The sequence below is a fragment of the Populus euphratica genome, unplaced genomic scaffold, assembly GCF_000495115.2.
Source record: "Populus euphratica unplaced genomic scaffold, PopEup_1.0 scaffold429.1, whole genome shotgun sequence".
NCBI lineage: Eukaryota > Viridiplantae > Streptophyta > Magnoliopsida > Malpighiales > Salicaceae > Populus > Populus euphratica.
In genome coordinates this window covers 49,827-66,064 of record NW_011500313.1, presented here as the reverse complement: position 1 = coordinate 66,064, position 16,238 = coordinate 49,827, and the positions used below count along the sequence as shown (strand labels likewise).

Sequence of the window (16,238 nt, the reverse complement as noted above, 5' to 3'; positions counted from 1 at the left end):
GGGGATACCTTTTAGGAGGATGAGTCCTTGCTTTGTGCACTCTTATGGTATCCATCATACGTTCCTTCCAAGGAACACAAACTGTTAAGTTGCTTTCTTCATGTGCCAACCACCAATCCCTTGGCTTCAATATATCTCTTCCTTTCAGCTCTTATACTTTGGCTTTCGGTAAAGGGTTTGGGACCCATGAGTTGTCTGTGCATTTGTCTAACGTACGTGTTCTTCTCAAAGTAAAGATCAAACTCTTCATTTTAGTTCTGATGAATGGATGATGGGTGTAAATTAAAGTTACATAAAGTGGAGTGAAAGATCCTTACACAGCAAGGATACATTCGAGTATCTTGAAGAGACGTTGTAGCTGTTCAGGATGATGCCATGCTTTGGACTCTTCCTAGCAGCCCTTTGCAACCTCATTCATACTTGGAACTCACAAAGTTAGATTTTGATTGCTTTCCTTCACATGCAAGGAAAAAACATTTCATGTGAAATTCACTATTTTATGCATAAGGATATACACTCTCACTGGGATTTATTTCATAGATTAATGGAGAGGGTGAGTTGATATCATTAAAATCGTGAATTGAATTAGATTATGACAAAAAGTCGGTAAGTTTAAATCTAACAGTTTAACTATTATTGATATCTTATCGATACGATTAATTTAATACATCTCCAGTTCTTCTTCTTTTTTTTTTTAGATTAACATGAGTGTCCGGGCCAGCTTGTGCGCACCACGACTAATCCCACGGGTTCTGAAGTTAACGATCATGTAAGCCTCCAGTGACCATTATATGAGCAACCAAGGACTTGAACCTGAGATCACAGAGGGAGCAAACCCCTTAGTCCCAAGTCTTTACCACTTGACCACCACCTAGATGGTTATACATCTCCAATTTTTGTTTTTATCACATGTATATTTTTATTGGAAAAGAAATGGATGAGGCGTATATTACAAGATTATAACAGGAAAAAACTAGAGGGGATTAAGAGGGGCTCGCTGGCAGAGTGATAGTTGTCGAGAGAGCAACCAACTGTAATAGCAAAGATCACAGGTGCAATTTCTATGTGCTGACAAGTTTTCAGGACAGCCGGCGGCTGTCTTTAGTATCATTCCATGCTTTCTGGCGGAAAAAAAAGTGAGAAAAAGCTAGCAAAAGAATAAAATTCCTGCTAGGAGATGAAACAAAAAGCTAATTGTCTGAGCTGTTTAGATATATTCTGTGTATTATGACATAAATAGATCGCAGGCCTCAACAATCACCGGAGAAGATAAGATGAGTTAACTCGCTTTTATTACTTTGTTTATAACTTTTATTTAAAAATAATATTACTTTGAGAAGACTAGTTTTATAATTGTAAATTAAAAGAGTTGACATTCTAATTTATTTTTTATTATTTTAGAAATTAAATTTCTTTTAAAATCCAATTCTTGATATTTAAAGAGATTTCAAACATGAATTTTCATTTAAATCCTTAAATTAAATTAAATTCAGAAAACGTGTTATAAGGTACTGGAACCATGGTGACATCCACCTACTATGTTGCTACCTGCCCTTCCAGGAGTGGGATGACATTTTTTATGCTTTCAGGTTTTTCATTACAAAAATCAAGGAGTTACATCAGTGCCTGTTGTCCGTTGTTGGGTTGTGCCATTGCCTTTTAGCCAGTAGCAACCATTGACCGAGGAATTGAATATCCATGTATTTGTCCAGATCTGGTAGAGCAATTACCTTCGATCATTAAAATAAACATGCATCATCAAAAAAAAAAAAAAAACTGGTAGAGCAATTACCTTCGATCATTAAACTAAACATGCATCATCAAAAAAAAAAAGGGTTCTATCAATAATTGACCATAGCAAGGCAGTGCGGTTTCTTTGACAGAGTGATCTTAGTCTTCACTCTTGGACTATCCGATAACTACAGGAAGTGCTTTAGACTGTTAAGAAACATATTTTGCATGCCTGTCTTGTCTTTCTACCTCACTTTCAACCTCACCTGCCAGTTTCTTTCGTGCTTAACTACCAAGAAAAGGACCATCAGAACTGGCAGTTGGGGAGGCAGCACGCGTGCGGACAATCAGTGCTTTGGTGACCAGACAATATGTGTAAATGAAAAGTGGCATGATTTGCTTGATTGGGAGCAGCAAGCCAGGAAGAGCATTGAAGGACACGCGAGCTCATCCCTATTCTATAAAGAAGTTCATGAGACGTGTTTGGTGAGCAAACAACACTCGAATACATGGAAATTCTTGTGACATGTTTAGCGAGCAAGGCTCGAATGTTGATGGAGGAAGAGATCGGACATAGGACAAGAATCCAGCTGATAGTTCAATACACACCAAACACATGCTGTCTCGGCTCGAATGTTGATGGAGGAAGAGATCGGGCATAGGACAAGAATCCAGCCGATAGTTCAATACACACCAAACCATAGTTATTAAACCACCAAATCCAGCCCGGTTATTTAACCTAGAAAACTCATAACTCGAGACTTCACCCAAATTAATATTAACCCAGTCCGTAAAAACTCATTAACCTAAACCCTTTTCCAAGTCCGTCTGGACCTGGTCTGACGGTCTAGACCTAGTCTGATGAATATTCACCAAACACAGGCAAAATGAACATAAACCACTACTGACCAAACATACTACGAAATCAACATTTAGTGCAGATGGTTATAATAGCTCTCAAGTGGAGAGTTCCATTTTAAGTTCTTGCAATGCCATTATTGAGTGGAGCTATTATCAGTAATGGAATGGCATTTCCCATAAACTAGACTAACTTTCCATGCCCCCACAAAGCTATATTCATGCTTTAACATCTCTGGTGAAACTAGGAAAGCCAAAAAAACAAAGAAACAACTGTCCTCGTGATGAAAAACTAGAAAGATTATTACTAGAGAGAAGACTAGAAGCCAGAGTCTGATACCAACCTAAACCTGAACAGATTAAACTTTCGAAATCAATGGGCCTGTAAATCAAAGATATTATATTTATGCCAGAAAACCAGTAGTCATTTCCAAGAGCCCGCTGGAAATATATCGATTTAAATTTAACCTAACTGTCTTAAGGCCATTTATTCCTTGCCCTCTATGCTTAGGATAGATTATGGAATAACCTGGACAAGAGCTCAGATAACTGCATGGATTAAGGGGGGGAAGGCACACGGAACCTGAACCCACATTCACTTCATGTCACTTTCTACTGCATCAATCTCTGCTACTAAAACTTGAAAGAAGGAAGCAAGCAAGCAAATATCTACAAGAAAAACTACTTATTTAAAGCCGCGGCCAGCACTTTCATATTCGCCAGTGAGTCCATACATTACATATTAGTTGATAAAGGGGAGGAATTTGAGACAAGGACCCCAAAGACAAATCCTTTACGCTGCCTCGGCAAATCCAACTCTAAGCTTTCCAGAATCAAAGACAGTATGGTAGCGTCCCATGAAAACATCTCCCAGTATCCTGGATTGTGGAAAGATCAATAAGTGAGATTTAAAGGAACATTATGACCATCCATGATCATGGATAAGGCGTTAAAGCAAGCAAAACTAGTTCTAGAATCCTTAAGAAGGTCTGATTAGAAAATAATATACCAAAGAGGTCCACGAGGAGGGGGTATATCCATAGCAGTAAAGCCACTGATGCACTGGGCCGCTGAACCTTGGCCAACCTTGAGAATGTACTGAACATGAAGCAGGAAAGTGCCATCAGTTCTACGAATTAATATACACGGTTGATATATTTAGCACATTTAAGGGGCATTGATTCGTGTAATAGTAAGTTGTGTTGCATATTCAATAGGAGCACTTCATGCTCCTATGGAGGAAAGGTGGGCTGTATCCAAATTCTACCTGAGGCCTTTGTTGGACAATGCCATTACTACTAGATATAAACTTTTAGACTATAGATATCCATCCAAATATAATTACATTAATATAGTCCTGTTAAAATGTCCATAAAGACTATCATCCTAGCACAAGTGGCAGTCCTTAGAAGAATGTTCGCAACAATGAATCAAAACATCACAATTTTGCAATCAGTGATACCTCATTATTAAGATGAATAGATCCAGTGATACCTCATTATTAAGATGAATAGATGGTTGCATTTCACCAACTTGTGTATTTCAAAATCAGTTAAAAATGCATAATTTCAAGGAAGTAGGAAAAAAAAGGGAAACATCCCTTGATAGCATGAACGGTAAGACTGGGTTCAGCTGTCATACCTCCTCTGGGGCAAGCTCAAACTCTTTGCCTCCAATGGTGAAGGCAATTGTAGGCATTGAAAAAACACTTCCACAGTCAACAGCTGATTGTCCTGTCGGGTTTGGAACACGTTCACAGAGCTGTGAAATTATCACAGGTATCAGCAAGAGAAGCATATTAGGGAACAATGCATGTATCACACCTGATTGATGAAGTTCAATAATTTTTTGCAGTGGTTAATAGATAAAGTACAAAGTCATTTAATTCACCTGATTGGCATAGTCCAATACATGATCTTGTGTCTGGTTCTGCTGAAGCTGGCTTCGCATCCAGAAAACTGCCATTTCACAAGCAGAGCACATAGCATTACCAAGAACACCAGATGACTTGTCATTGCCCTCATCCACCACACTCTGAATGCCCATGCTAAGCAAAATCACAAACGTCTAAGTTAACTGCCTATTCACAACACACAGTAAACCTTTCTAGTAACAAAAGCAGCAACATGCATGGAGGCAAGAATTCGCTTCCATGAAATTGTGTTGACTTTCATGAATTTTCTTGTACTTATTAAAAAAAAAATAGCAGAAGGGGGTTTTATCCAGGAGAAAAAGTAATGCCTCCTGGTAAAACTGTGAAAGCATAAGCATAAGCATAAGAAGAGAACATCTTTAGAGCCCAACCTTATGCCACGGGTTCCATCAAATGTGCAGAGTCCAATTTGAGAGCAGATCTTCTTTGGCTGTACCTGTAAATACATATGAAGGAACACAAACAAATCCATAAATAGATGCTGACTACACCCATTTTCTCACGTAAGATTTTTATCAGCCAGGGTTTCAGAAATCAAACATCTGAAATACAAGGCCAGTATCACCTCGGACAGCAGCAAATCCATAATGACTTCCCCATACTGTGAAACTACAGCCTTGCATTGCTGGCTAACCACTCCAGAGGCTCCAATGGCATGATTTATCATGGTAATTATAGCCTGAAAAAAAATAACACAGACCACCAAAATATTTATGCACAAGAAAATTGACAGCAGAATCATGGACCTCCATCATAGAAGATTCTCATTTTTCCTATAAATGCTTTGCATCAAAATTTATTATTTTCAAAGTCTATGCCCCAACTTTAGAGTCTTAGAAGCCTATTAGAATGCTAGGTCAAATGACAAAAGTGAACATTGTCAAGATATTCCAGGTACATTAAAAAAATTACAAAAAAAATCACATTAAAAGCCACCATATGAAATTACAATTCAAAGTCAGAATCCATATCAGAAGTTATATCCAGAGCAGGGCAAGAAAACACTAGAGAATGAACTCATCTTTAAATCTTCAAACCAACAGGGTAAAAAGCATTAATAGCTTCACATTTTCATCCATTCTGTTCTAGGCAATCAACATAACTTCAACCCAATGGAAAAAAAATAGGATAGTTAAACAGTTAGCTATCAAATTGTACTGAATAAGATATCAACAAGTACACATCCAACAAGCTGAAGTATTGTTCATACCGTTGGACCTGCCAACAAGGAAGTTCCAGAATCCGCAATTGCAGCACAACCACCAGCACAATACCCTGAATAGAAGTATCCTTAGGTAATTAGACCATATAATGAGAGTTAGTATAAATCATATGCAAGAGAGCACATATACATAATGACAAAAGGATAATTGTAGCTGTAGATATATAAAATATATCTTATTGAGCTTTGCCCTGCTGGTATATGTGAGTTTCTATATAAAAAGTGCAGGTACTGAGAGAGAACATACCGGTTGATTTATCACCAACAATGACATCACCCATGTCGAACTATGAACAGGAATTATGATACAACAAAATGAGAAAAATAATTGAAAAATACAGATGACATATATTTAGAACCCCAAGAAAAGAAAAGGTTACAGCCAACAACCTGCCAATAGCCTTTCTGTGTCACAGGAACATATGTGTGCTTGCCCTTGTAATGATTTGGGTCCATCCCACCAAATACAATTTCTCCCCCTTCTTCATCATCCGCATTGCGGTTAAGCCAAAAAGAAAATAACGGTTCCTTGATAAGACCCTGTTTAATCATGTTGTCCCTGTTCAAAATGCAATATGTCAACTCAAACACAAACCATAAAAAAGGTTTAGATAATCAATGAGAACTAAGAGATAAGACACGTACCAGACTGGAACAGCACCTCCTACTGCAATTTCTTTGAACCCAAGTCCCAAAATACCATCAAACTTGCCCACCAAAAATGTGATACTAGGCTCCTTAGTTGCCTCAATAAATTCCTTAAAATTCAAAAACAGGAGTGAGAACAGACTCATCACACCATGTAATAACATGCAAATAAGTTGCAAGGCACAACACTACCTGATCTTTCACAACCAGGTTACCAACTTCGACAGCATCAATACTGAAGAAACCAGAAATGGATCCACTGCCATACTGAATTTCAGCACTCTTTCCTGAAAAATTCATCATAATAGACTCAGTTTCAAGAGGGAAAAAAAAAAAGAGTAATCACATCAAATGATAGTTTCCCAGCCAAACAGCTCATGCAACTGCAGAATGACAAGCGATTTAGACTAAAAAATTGTAGCTAGTGCTGCATTGTATGGTTAAGGATTACAATGATAGCATCCCTAGTTCCTAGGATTATAATGATAGCATCGCATCCTTAGTTCCTAGCTAATGTTAGCATGTATACATAGTAGCTCATCATGACAACCACATACCTAAGAAAGTAATTAACATGCAGCATTTCCATATTTCCTACGGACCTAAACATTCTTGATAAAACTTCAATGCACCACATACAAATTAACAGGATAAAATGTCTTCTTATAGAACAAACAGCCAAAAAAAAAATTAATAAATTCTTTGATAGCAAGGAACCAAACCATTCTTCTTGTAGGAACTCGACTTTCCAGAGTTGTACTTGGAATGGAAGTAGCATGCAACCTGCATAGCAAAGTGAAACCATTAATCTATTTGATACGCAAATATAACGAACACAAAAAAAAATACATGCATAAACTCACCGACAAATAGCACTTAGATGATGGCACCCACAAATTGGAGCTACCAGTGTCAAAAATCACTGTGAATTTCTGAGGAGGAGTCCCAACACCAATCTCACCATAGTACTGAGCATCAAAATAGTTCTTTAAAGCAACAATATCAGTATCCTCAGATTCTCCAAGATTACCAAGGAGATTATACTTCCTAATAGAAGCTCTCAAAGCCTCTTGGGAATCAAACCGTGCAGCAATCCGGTTGTTCTTATCAAATTTCACCTTTTTTAATCCAATTCTAAGCATACCATCATTTGACTCGGATAATACCACAGCAAACAACAAATATGAAAGAAGCACAAACCCCCCAATTGCTTTCAAGTTCACTCCCATTTTTACACCTGTAAATTCACATTAACAAAATTAAAAAAAAAAAGAAGTCCAATTCAGAAAACACAATAACCAATATGATCAATCACATTAATCCAAAGTGATTAACATGCAAAATCAAGAAAAAGGCTAATATCGAGTTTAATAATCATAAATCAAAAGTCTAACATAAAGTCACGAAATTTCACTCAGAAACAACAGTTCTCCACTGCATGATCTTGGCTCAAGTAAAGCTCAATTCTTTATTCAATCTTTACACTTCTACAAAACTAATAAAGTAAAAGATCAAAACTTCCAAACCCTTTATGCCTATTCAAGCCTCAACTACACCAAAGCAGAAAATAATCAGCACCTAGCTCTTCATTCCAAAACAAAGAAAGAAACTTTACTGAAACCCACTTCAGTACACAAAAGGAGAAGCAAGCTGACTCAAACTAACTCTAATTTAACAGCATAATCCAAATTCCAACCAGCTTTAATCAAACTTACAAAAAAAAGTTAATCAAAACAAAGAAACAAGTTAAAAATTAACAACCACCACGCAAAAAAAAACTAACTTTTTACCAAAAATAATCACAAAAACACATTAATAAAAATGGGTTGTCAAGAAAAAAATTTAAAGATGCTCACAGATTATGGAAAGCCAAAAAGAAAAAGGAGAGATAGCGTGTGTCACAGAAGCCGAACAGGAGCAGAGAGGAGACTATATAGAAACAAGGAGAGCACTGACCTGTCAACTTCTTAGACTCACAAGGGCCCAGCTAAGCTACCTGGTATCTTTCGAAGTGTAAGTGACGTTTGAGAGTATTTTTTATGTCGTTATTTAAAATATTTTTTGTTTTTAAATTATATTAAAATGATTTTTTTTATTTTTTAAAATTTATTTTTAATATTAATATATTAAAATGATTTAAAAATATAAAAATATTAATTTAAAATTTAAAATTTTTTTAAGTATTTAAAATTTAAAATTTAAAATTTTTTTAAGCTGTTGAATGCATAGATTCTACAGGTTTTAACCATTGATTTTGGATTCTTCTGACTGCTGAATCCTTTTTGGTCTTTGTAATTTGGTTTTATTACATTCTAATCCTTTTATTATGAGAAAGTCTCAGTTAAGTCCTTAAACTTTCTATCCCAGAACAATGAGAGGAACTGTTGAGCATGCTTGCTGCAGTACTCCTTATGTTATTTTTGTTTTCTTGTTTTAAGCTTATGATGGGTCCACTAATAAAGATTATAATATAATAAAGCTAATTATATAGTATAACTATATGGTATAATTAATTCAAGTTTATTATTTTTTATAAGCTAGTAATGTCTTATTAGTTGATTAGTTATAAGCTAATTATATAAGTTTGACTCAATAACCACTCCAACAACAAGTTTAAATCACTACAAGATTTCCAAATTAAGTTACTAAATTTAGTTTAAAAATCTTGAATATGGTTATCATTAAGATTAGTTCTTATATTTTTCTATATGAAACTGAAAATAGCCATGTGTTTGAATATATATTATTATCTACTCTTTTTTTTTTAAAAAAAGAAGATAGATTCTCATGTCACATAAGGGAAAAAAACAATTTTATGTGTTTGAATATATATTATTATCTACTCTCTTTTTTTAAAAAAAAAGATAGATTCTCATGTCACATAAGGAAAAAAAAAATTTTAAATAATATTTTATAGTATTATTACAACATTACCTTCCATTTTCTATTTGATTTTGCAACAAGATAATATAAAATCAACTTTTATATATTAGGATTAAAAAAATATTTGTTTATGCGATAACTTTAGCTTTTAAAATAAAACACCTAAATATCATGTTTAATAATGTTAAAAAGCATTTGATTATTTATATAAAATCCATATATCTTGAGTTGAAATAGCCAATTTTCACAAAGCAGCTGAGAGCTATTTTTTAAATTTGTTAGGTGAATAATTTATTTGGACACTATTCATATGAATAGTATTTTCAGTGCTCATTAGATTGTGTACGACCTAGAAAAAAAATTATTTTTTTAAAATTGTATTTTACTCAAAAAACTAGTGTATAATTTTATTTAATAACATTACATGAATTAGAAAAATATCGCATGATGATGTAGCATTTGTGAAATTCAAGCGCAATTTCAATTTTGTTTCTGATGATATTTTACCTGATTTTCTTACATGCTTCAAAAACCATGAAAACTATAGTTCTTATCAAATAAATTTTATACGTGATAAAATTTTAGATAAGTTAATGAAATAATAAAAAAATATTTGATATAATGTATTATTTATTTAATGATATGATAATGGTAGTTAAATTTACAATATTTAAATTAAAAACCATTAATATTTTATATATATATATTATAATTATTTTATAATTTCAATTTGAAAATCATGTTTAACCAAACACATTAAACTATTTTTTATTTAACCTCAATTTCAATCATAATTTTAATTAAATATATATAAATGTCAAATCAGCTTTAACTAAAAGTATTTTTTATAAAATATTTTTTTTTCAAATAACAACCACAAAAGCTATTACAATACCAAATACAAGAACTTGTTTAACATTGTGGCAACGAATGCTTTTTAAAGTAATTTTCATTCGAGAATGCATTTAAATAATATTTTTTTAAAAAAATTATTTTTAACATTAATATATCAAAATAATTTAAAAATATTTAAAAGAACTTAATTTGAAGTTAAAAAAATCAAATTTTTGCAAAAAAAATTTCAAGTCATAAAAACATACGAGATCTAAATCTTTTCTAGTTCAAACTTTAATTAAATATTTCATATATCTTTGGTCAAACTTTAATTAAATATTTCATATAGCTTAACAATGAAATAATAAGAAATATTTGTTTCTTGCATAATGGTGATTCAAATCCTAAATGACATTGCTAAGTAATACCAATATTTATGACTATTATCGGCATGTTTGACAGCGTTTTACATGATTAAACAAAGTTGAAATTTTTTAAAAGGCTTTAATATGGACGGACTCTGATGAAGGGATGCCCATAATTCTAAAATCAAAGTCCAAGGACTTTTCCGTAAATATCTGGGGAAATGGGGGTCAATTTGTGAGAGTTGGTTAGCTTCAAGGACCAAATTGTCCTTAAACCATCAAGGAATCCACGTTCCGAACGCACGATATTCTCGTCTTTTGCCCTCATTGAAAGGCTCAAAACAAGCTAAGATAAAGCATATAAAATAAGGGATCCATACTTTACTAGATGGTTTTTCACAATCCATATTAGCCGTTGATCATGAGATGAACGGTGATTAAGGGCATGATAAAATGAGATGAACGGTGATTAAGGGCATGATATAGTTGGGATGCTGTCCAACGTGGCTGATCATGGGATAAAAGAGCATGGGTAACGTGGCGAAGGATTATGCTGGGTGGCATTACAAGAGAGAAGCTGACATCTCAGCTAAGCATGCAATATGGTTGCCTTTACAGGCGACACCTTGCTTCCATTTACAAGCCTGTGGCTTGAATCAAGTGACGACAATGGTGTGTGGTTTCTCTTTTTATATTTCTTTGAGTTTGATTTCATGAATTAACCTTGAATTTCAAGATATCTTCTATGCTTTGAAAATAATAATAATAAACTATAATTTTTTTTAATTTTTAAATCAAATTGAAAATTAGTTTGATCAATCTTAGATAACCGCTAAATCAACCAACGATTCAATTGTTTTATTTAGATCATTTCTAAAGATTTTTAATTTTTTTTATCTGTCATAACATTTTTTTTAAATACTATTAATTTTTATTAAAAAATTAAAATAATATTATTTCAAAATAAAAATTCATATTAATTCATCAAGCATAAATTAAATGAATTAATTTATAATATGAGATTAAGACCGATAAAAGAATTATGATATTTATAACCAAATTTTGTGATGCTTAAAAAATTGAGCATAAACAAGAAAAAATTGATAAATCTAAAAATAAATTTTTATAAATCAATATTAAATTTTTTATTAAGCCAACTTACCATTTTATTAAGATTTCGAGTTAATATTAATTTTTTTAAAATAAATTTATTTAGAATATATTTGGTAGTGTGGTAATGATTTCTTTTAAAATAATTTTTCATGTTGAATTGAATGTTAATGATTTTTTTTAGTTTTTAAAATTATTTTTAATAATTTAAAATATACAAAATATATTAAATTTAAAATTTTAAAAAATACAGATGAAATCACATTCATAAACAGCAGCACCAGAGCCTCTGTTACCGCAAGTCACTTCATCCTTCGAGATTTCTTGTTGAGTACTGAGGATATTTAATTTATTGTTAGTGTCCGATTCTTACTGCACGTGTGTGCATAATACATAAATAAGAGACAGGTCGATAATTAAACATAAATAAATAAAGAAAAAGGGACTGACCACTCCTTCATTAATCAATGCATGGCTGAGCATTAGCCCTTATGAAGCTAATTAAATTGTTGCCTGCAAGCAAGTCCATTAATTTCAACTCGCATGTTCAAGCAATGATCATGCGAGATGGCTAGCTAGCTAGCTTCCGTAATTGAAGAGTAGCTACTTGTTGAGTGCAAGAATTGTATTGTATCTCAGGATGGGGAAGGAAGGGAAAACATGTTGTTTTCACACTACAGAAAACAGGGGCTGTTAGCATCTGAATTTAGCAACGGATACGGATAATTCCGTTGCTAAATTCAAAGCATGCAATTTGGTTGCCTTTACACGCGACACCTTGCTTCCATTTACAAGCCTGTGGCTTGAATCAAGTGACCACAATGGTGTGTGGTTTCTCTTTTTATATTTCTTTGAGTTTGATATCATGAATTAACCTTGAATTTCAAGATATCTTCTATGCTTTAAAAATAATAATAATAAACTATAATTTTTTTATTTTTAAATCAAATTGAAAATTAGTTTGATCAATCTTAGATAACCGCTAAATCAACCAACGATTCAATTGTTTTATTTAGATGAATTCTAAAGATTTTTAATTTTTTTATCTGTCATAACATTATTTTTAAAATACTATTAATTTTTATTAAAAATTTAAAATAATATTATTTCAAAATAAAAATCCATATTGATTCATCAAGCATAAATTAACTGAGTTAATTTATAATATGAGATTAAGATTGATAAGAGAATTATGATATCCATAACCAAACTTTGTTATGTTTCAAAAATTGGGCATAAACAAGAAAAAATTGATAAATTTAAAAATAAATTTTTACAAACTAATATTGAATTTTTTTATTAAGCTAACTTACCATTTTATCAAGATTTCAAGCTGACATTAATTTTTTTAAATAAATCTATTTAAAATGTATTTAGTAGTGTGATAATAATTTTTTTTTAAATAATTTTTCATGTTGAAATAAATGTTAATGATATTTTTTTATTTTTAAAAAATTATTTTTAATAATTCAAAATATACAAAACATATTAAATTTAAAATAATTAAAATTTTAAAAAATACAGATGAAATCACATTCATAAACAGCAGCACCAGAGCCTCTGTTACCGCAAGTCACTTCATCCTTCGAGATTTCTTGTTGAGTACTGAGGATATTTAATTTATTGTTAGTGCCCGATTCTTACTGCACGTGTGTGCATAATACATAAATAAGAGACAGGTCGATAATTAAACATAAATAAATAAAGAAAAAGGGACTGACCACTCCTTCATTAATCAATGCATGGCTGAGCATTAGCCCTTATGAAGCTAATTAAATTGTTGCCTGCAAGCAAGTCCATTAATTTCAACTCGCGTGTTCAAGCAATGATCATGCCAGATGGCTAGCTAGCTAGCTTCCGTAAGTGAAGACTAGCTACTTGTTGAGTGCAAGAATTGTATTGTCTCTCAGGATGGCGAAGGAAGGGAAAATATGTTGTTTTCATGAGCGAACCATTAACAAAAACATCGAGTTCGTCATCCAAAACAGAAAAAAAAAAAAACCCTTCAAATGTGTAGTGTGCTTGGTCAGGACAAGCATTCCTCCTCCTCCTCCTCTTCTCTTTTGGATCGGTAAGAACTAAAACGCGGTGGAAACTGGGAAAATCACTGTAAAATCCAACCATTTTGTGAGCTTTTTGTTTCGAGTTTTACTTAGGCTACTTGTTTCTTACCATGATGGTATGTCTATATTTTAATGAATCCTACTGCTAGAAGATGATGTTCTCAATCCAACGTCCAGCCATACGAGCTCTCAAGTTCTAGGTGCGGAGGTTGATATTTCACTGTTGGGGTGTGTCTAATAACTGAGTTACGGATATCTATTGATGATTAATTAAGGAGGTATTGGTGAGTGTTTTAATGATTGTTTTTTATTATTAATATTTCTTTATTTTTTTTAAATCACTTTCAATATATATCAAAACAATACATATATATATATATAATTTTAAATAAAAATAAATAAATTTTACCCGACCTCCATTTAAAACTTTGTGTGTACGTGTTATAAAGAGGGATACACGTCATCCGACTAGATATTGAATGGGATTAAACCATTCAGACTAGGTATTTAATACGACAACGTAGATCATATGAGGGGGAACTCTTTTAAGATACACGTGTACCTCAAATACATCAACAGAGATGCTTTAAATTTTAAACCCAAAGGCCCGAACCAATAAGTAGGCCTTTTTTTGGGCCGTGCACTTGGGAATCAAACCAATGCCCTAAGCTTTATATCAATTAGTCCTTCAAATCCAATTGGTATGGACTCTCAATGCGTGCAGTATGGCATCGATGGATCCTTTGAGAAGGCCTGCACATTGCCCCATAAGAAGAAAAAAAAAAAAAAAGCAATAAAATGTTTCAACTACAGCATCCATCAATTGGCCTTCTCCTCTGCCACCGTTGATATTTGCCTGAAAATTAAGTTCAACTCTAGCATTCATCTTTGGTCTCTTTTCCAGATGAAGCATTAAAAATATCAATGAAGTTCATATATGCATCTTGATCTGCATGAGAGATATATTATAAGAGTTTGATTGAATCTATCATATACTGTCTATTTTGAATCTTAACATCATTATAGTTTTATTCATAATAATACGAGCTCACATACAAGCTTGACACCTCAAAATAAATATAAAAAGTTAGCAATCAGTACTTTTAATAAGATCAAATACCACTCTCTTACCCGTCGATATGAAATATTACAATCCACCACCCTTAAGGAGCTTGAAAACCCCAGCGACAAAACTGAATAGCTAGTGAGATCGACTCTAATATCAAATATAACAGTCTGTCATATATTGTTTATTTTGAGTCTTACTATCCTCATAATTTTATTCCTAGTAATGTGAGTTCACATTTGAGCCCGATACCTCAAAAGGCATTTAAAATGTTGGCAACCAGCATTTTAATAAGATCAACTACCACTCTCTCACCTGCTGATATGAGATATTACATATGTTTAACCTTTAACTTTCATAAATAATAATTCAAGCTATGCTTAAAGATATTAATTTGTTATCTTAGTTTATAGTTCGATAATATGTGATGTAGAAAAAAAAAGTTTTGAGTATGTAAATTAATAATATTAAATGAGGATTTTATCCTAATATATTATATAAATAATTTAATAGATATTTTTATGGACAACCAAAACTTATCTAGATTCAAGAGAATATCTGATCACATCAAATAATATTAACACCTAAAAACTGTAATAGCAAGAGATCCGGTTGTTGAATTAGTTTTAAATTTTTTCATGTAATTCTATGGTTATTTTTCTAATACACAACCATAACATCATTAATTGAACCTTTGGGTGTTTCATAATTAAATTTTAGGGCTAGGTATTTTTATTTAGGTTAGTTTTGTTATTTTTATGTGCCTTTTGATCCATGTTTAATTCCCTTTTTATTTTCAGATTTCTAGCTATTTTTTAGTAAATATAGAGTTTTTTTTTATATATTTAAAGGTTTTATAAACCTCCTAAAAAAACATTTCAGAAAATAAATTGTGAATTCATGACTCACATTTGCAATCCTCGTTGTTGTGCTATAGTTTTTAGTTTTTGTATGCATCAAAATGTCATTTTCTCTTCTAGAAAAACAATATTCAATACAACAACTAGATTTAGGTGGATCCAAACTATCTATGGGCATCCTCGTAATATTGTAGTTCATTATTGTAGTATACGTACGTAATCGTAATCTGATTGATTTGATTCATGAATCTTCATGAGTAAACGTTATTGATTTGCTTTATATAAACTATTTACACGTGGCAATTTCTTTCTATCTACATCATTAATTAGATGAATGATCTTTCCTTTTGAGATGCATGAACAAGTTATTTTTTGTACGATCTCTATTAAGGACACCATGCTTAAATCTTTCATGAAAAAAAAAAACAAAAAACAAATCCAATTTCAGATCTAATAGTGATGTGGGGGCATGAGGCTGAACAAGACCCAGAACCCACTCGCATTTATGATGAAAATAGTAAGGGCACAAATTAACTATTGATAGTTGAAAGTATTTTCTCAATCCTTGGTTCCTTTTTTCTTCTCATCTTCCTGAAAGCTGTGCAAAGGGTAATCGAAGATCACAATCTCATATATATCTATATATATATATATATATATATATA

General features: G+C 32.4%; 1 protein-coding gene across 2 annotated transcripts; it reads right to left on the bottom strand.

The window, feature by feature from the left end:
* Nucleotides 1-3,130: 3,130 nt before the first annotated feature.
* Nucleotides 3,131-8,402, bottom strand: LOC105113518 (aspartic proteinase-like). 2 transcript variants are annotated; one of them, XM_011009722.1, is made up of 14 exons: nucleotides 8,349-8,402; nucleotides 7,256-7,629; nucleotides 7,115-7,175; nucleotides 6,585-6,679; nucleotides 6,390-6,502; nucleotides 6,135-6,303; nucleotides 5,992-6,031; nucleotides 5,733-5,797; nucleotides 5,088-5,201; nucleotides 4,894-4,958; nucleotides 4,480-4,636; nucleotides 4,231-4,350; nucleotides 3,599-3,687; nucleotides 3,131-3,467 (listed from the first exon to the last, which is right to left on the bottom strand). In XM_011009722.1, the coding sequence occupies exons 2-14, from the start codon at nucleotides 7,619-7,621 to the stop codon at nucleotides 3,383-3,385; spliced, it is 1,539 nt and encodes a 512-aa protein (XP_011008024.1). In that variant the 5' UTR covers nucleotides 7,622-7,629; nucleotides 8,349-8,402; the 3' UTR covers nucleotides 3,131-3,382. The 2 variants fall into 2 exon arrangements, with proteins under 2 accessions (XP_011008024.1, XP_011008023.1); XM_011009721.1 differs by lacking the exon at nucleotides 8,349-8,402 and adding an exon at nucleotides 8,249-8,337.
* Between the last annotated feature and the right edge of the window lie 7,836 nt (nucleotides 8,403-16,238).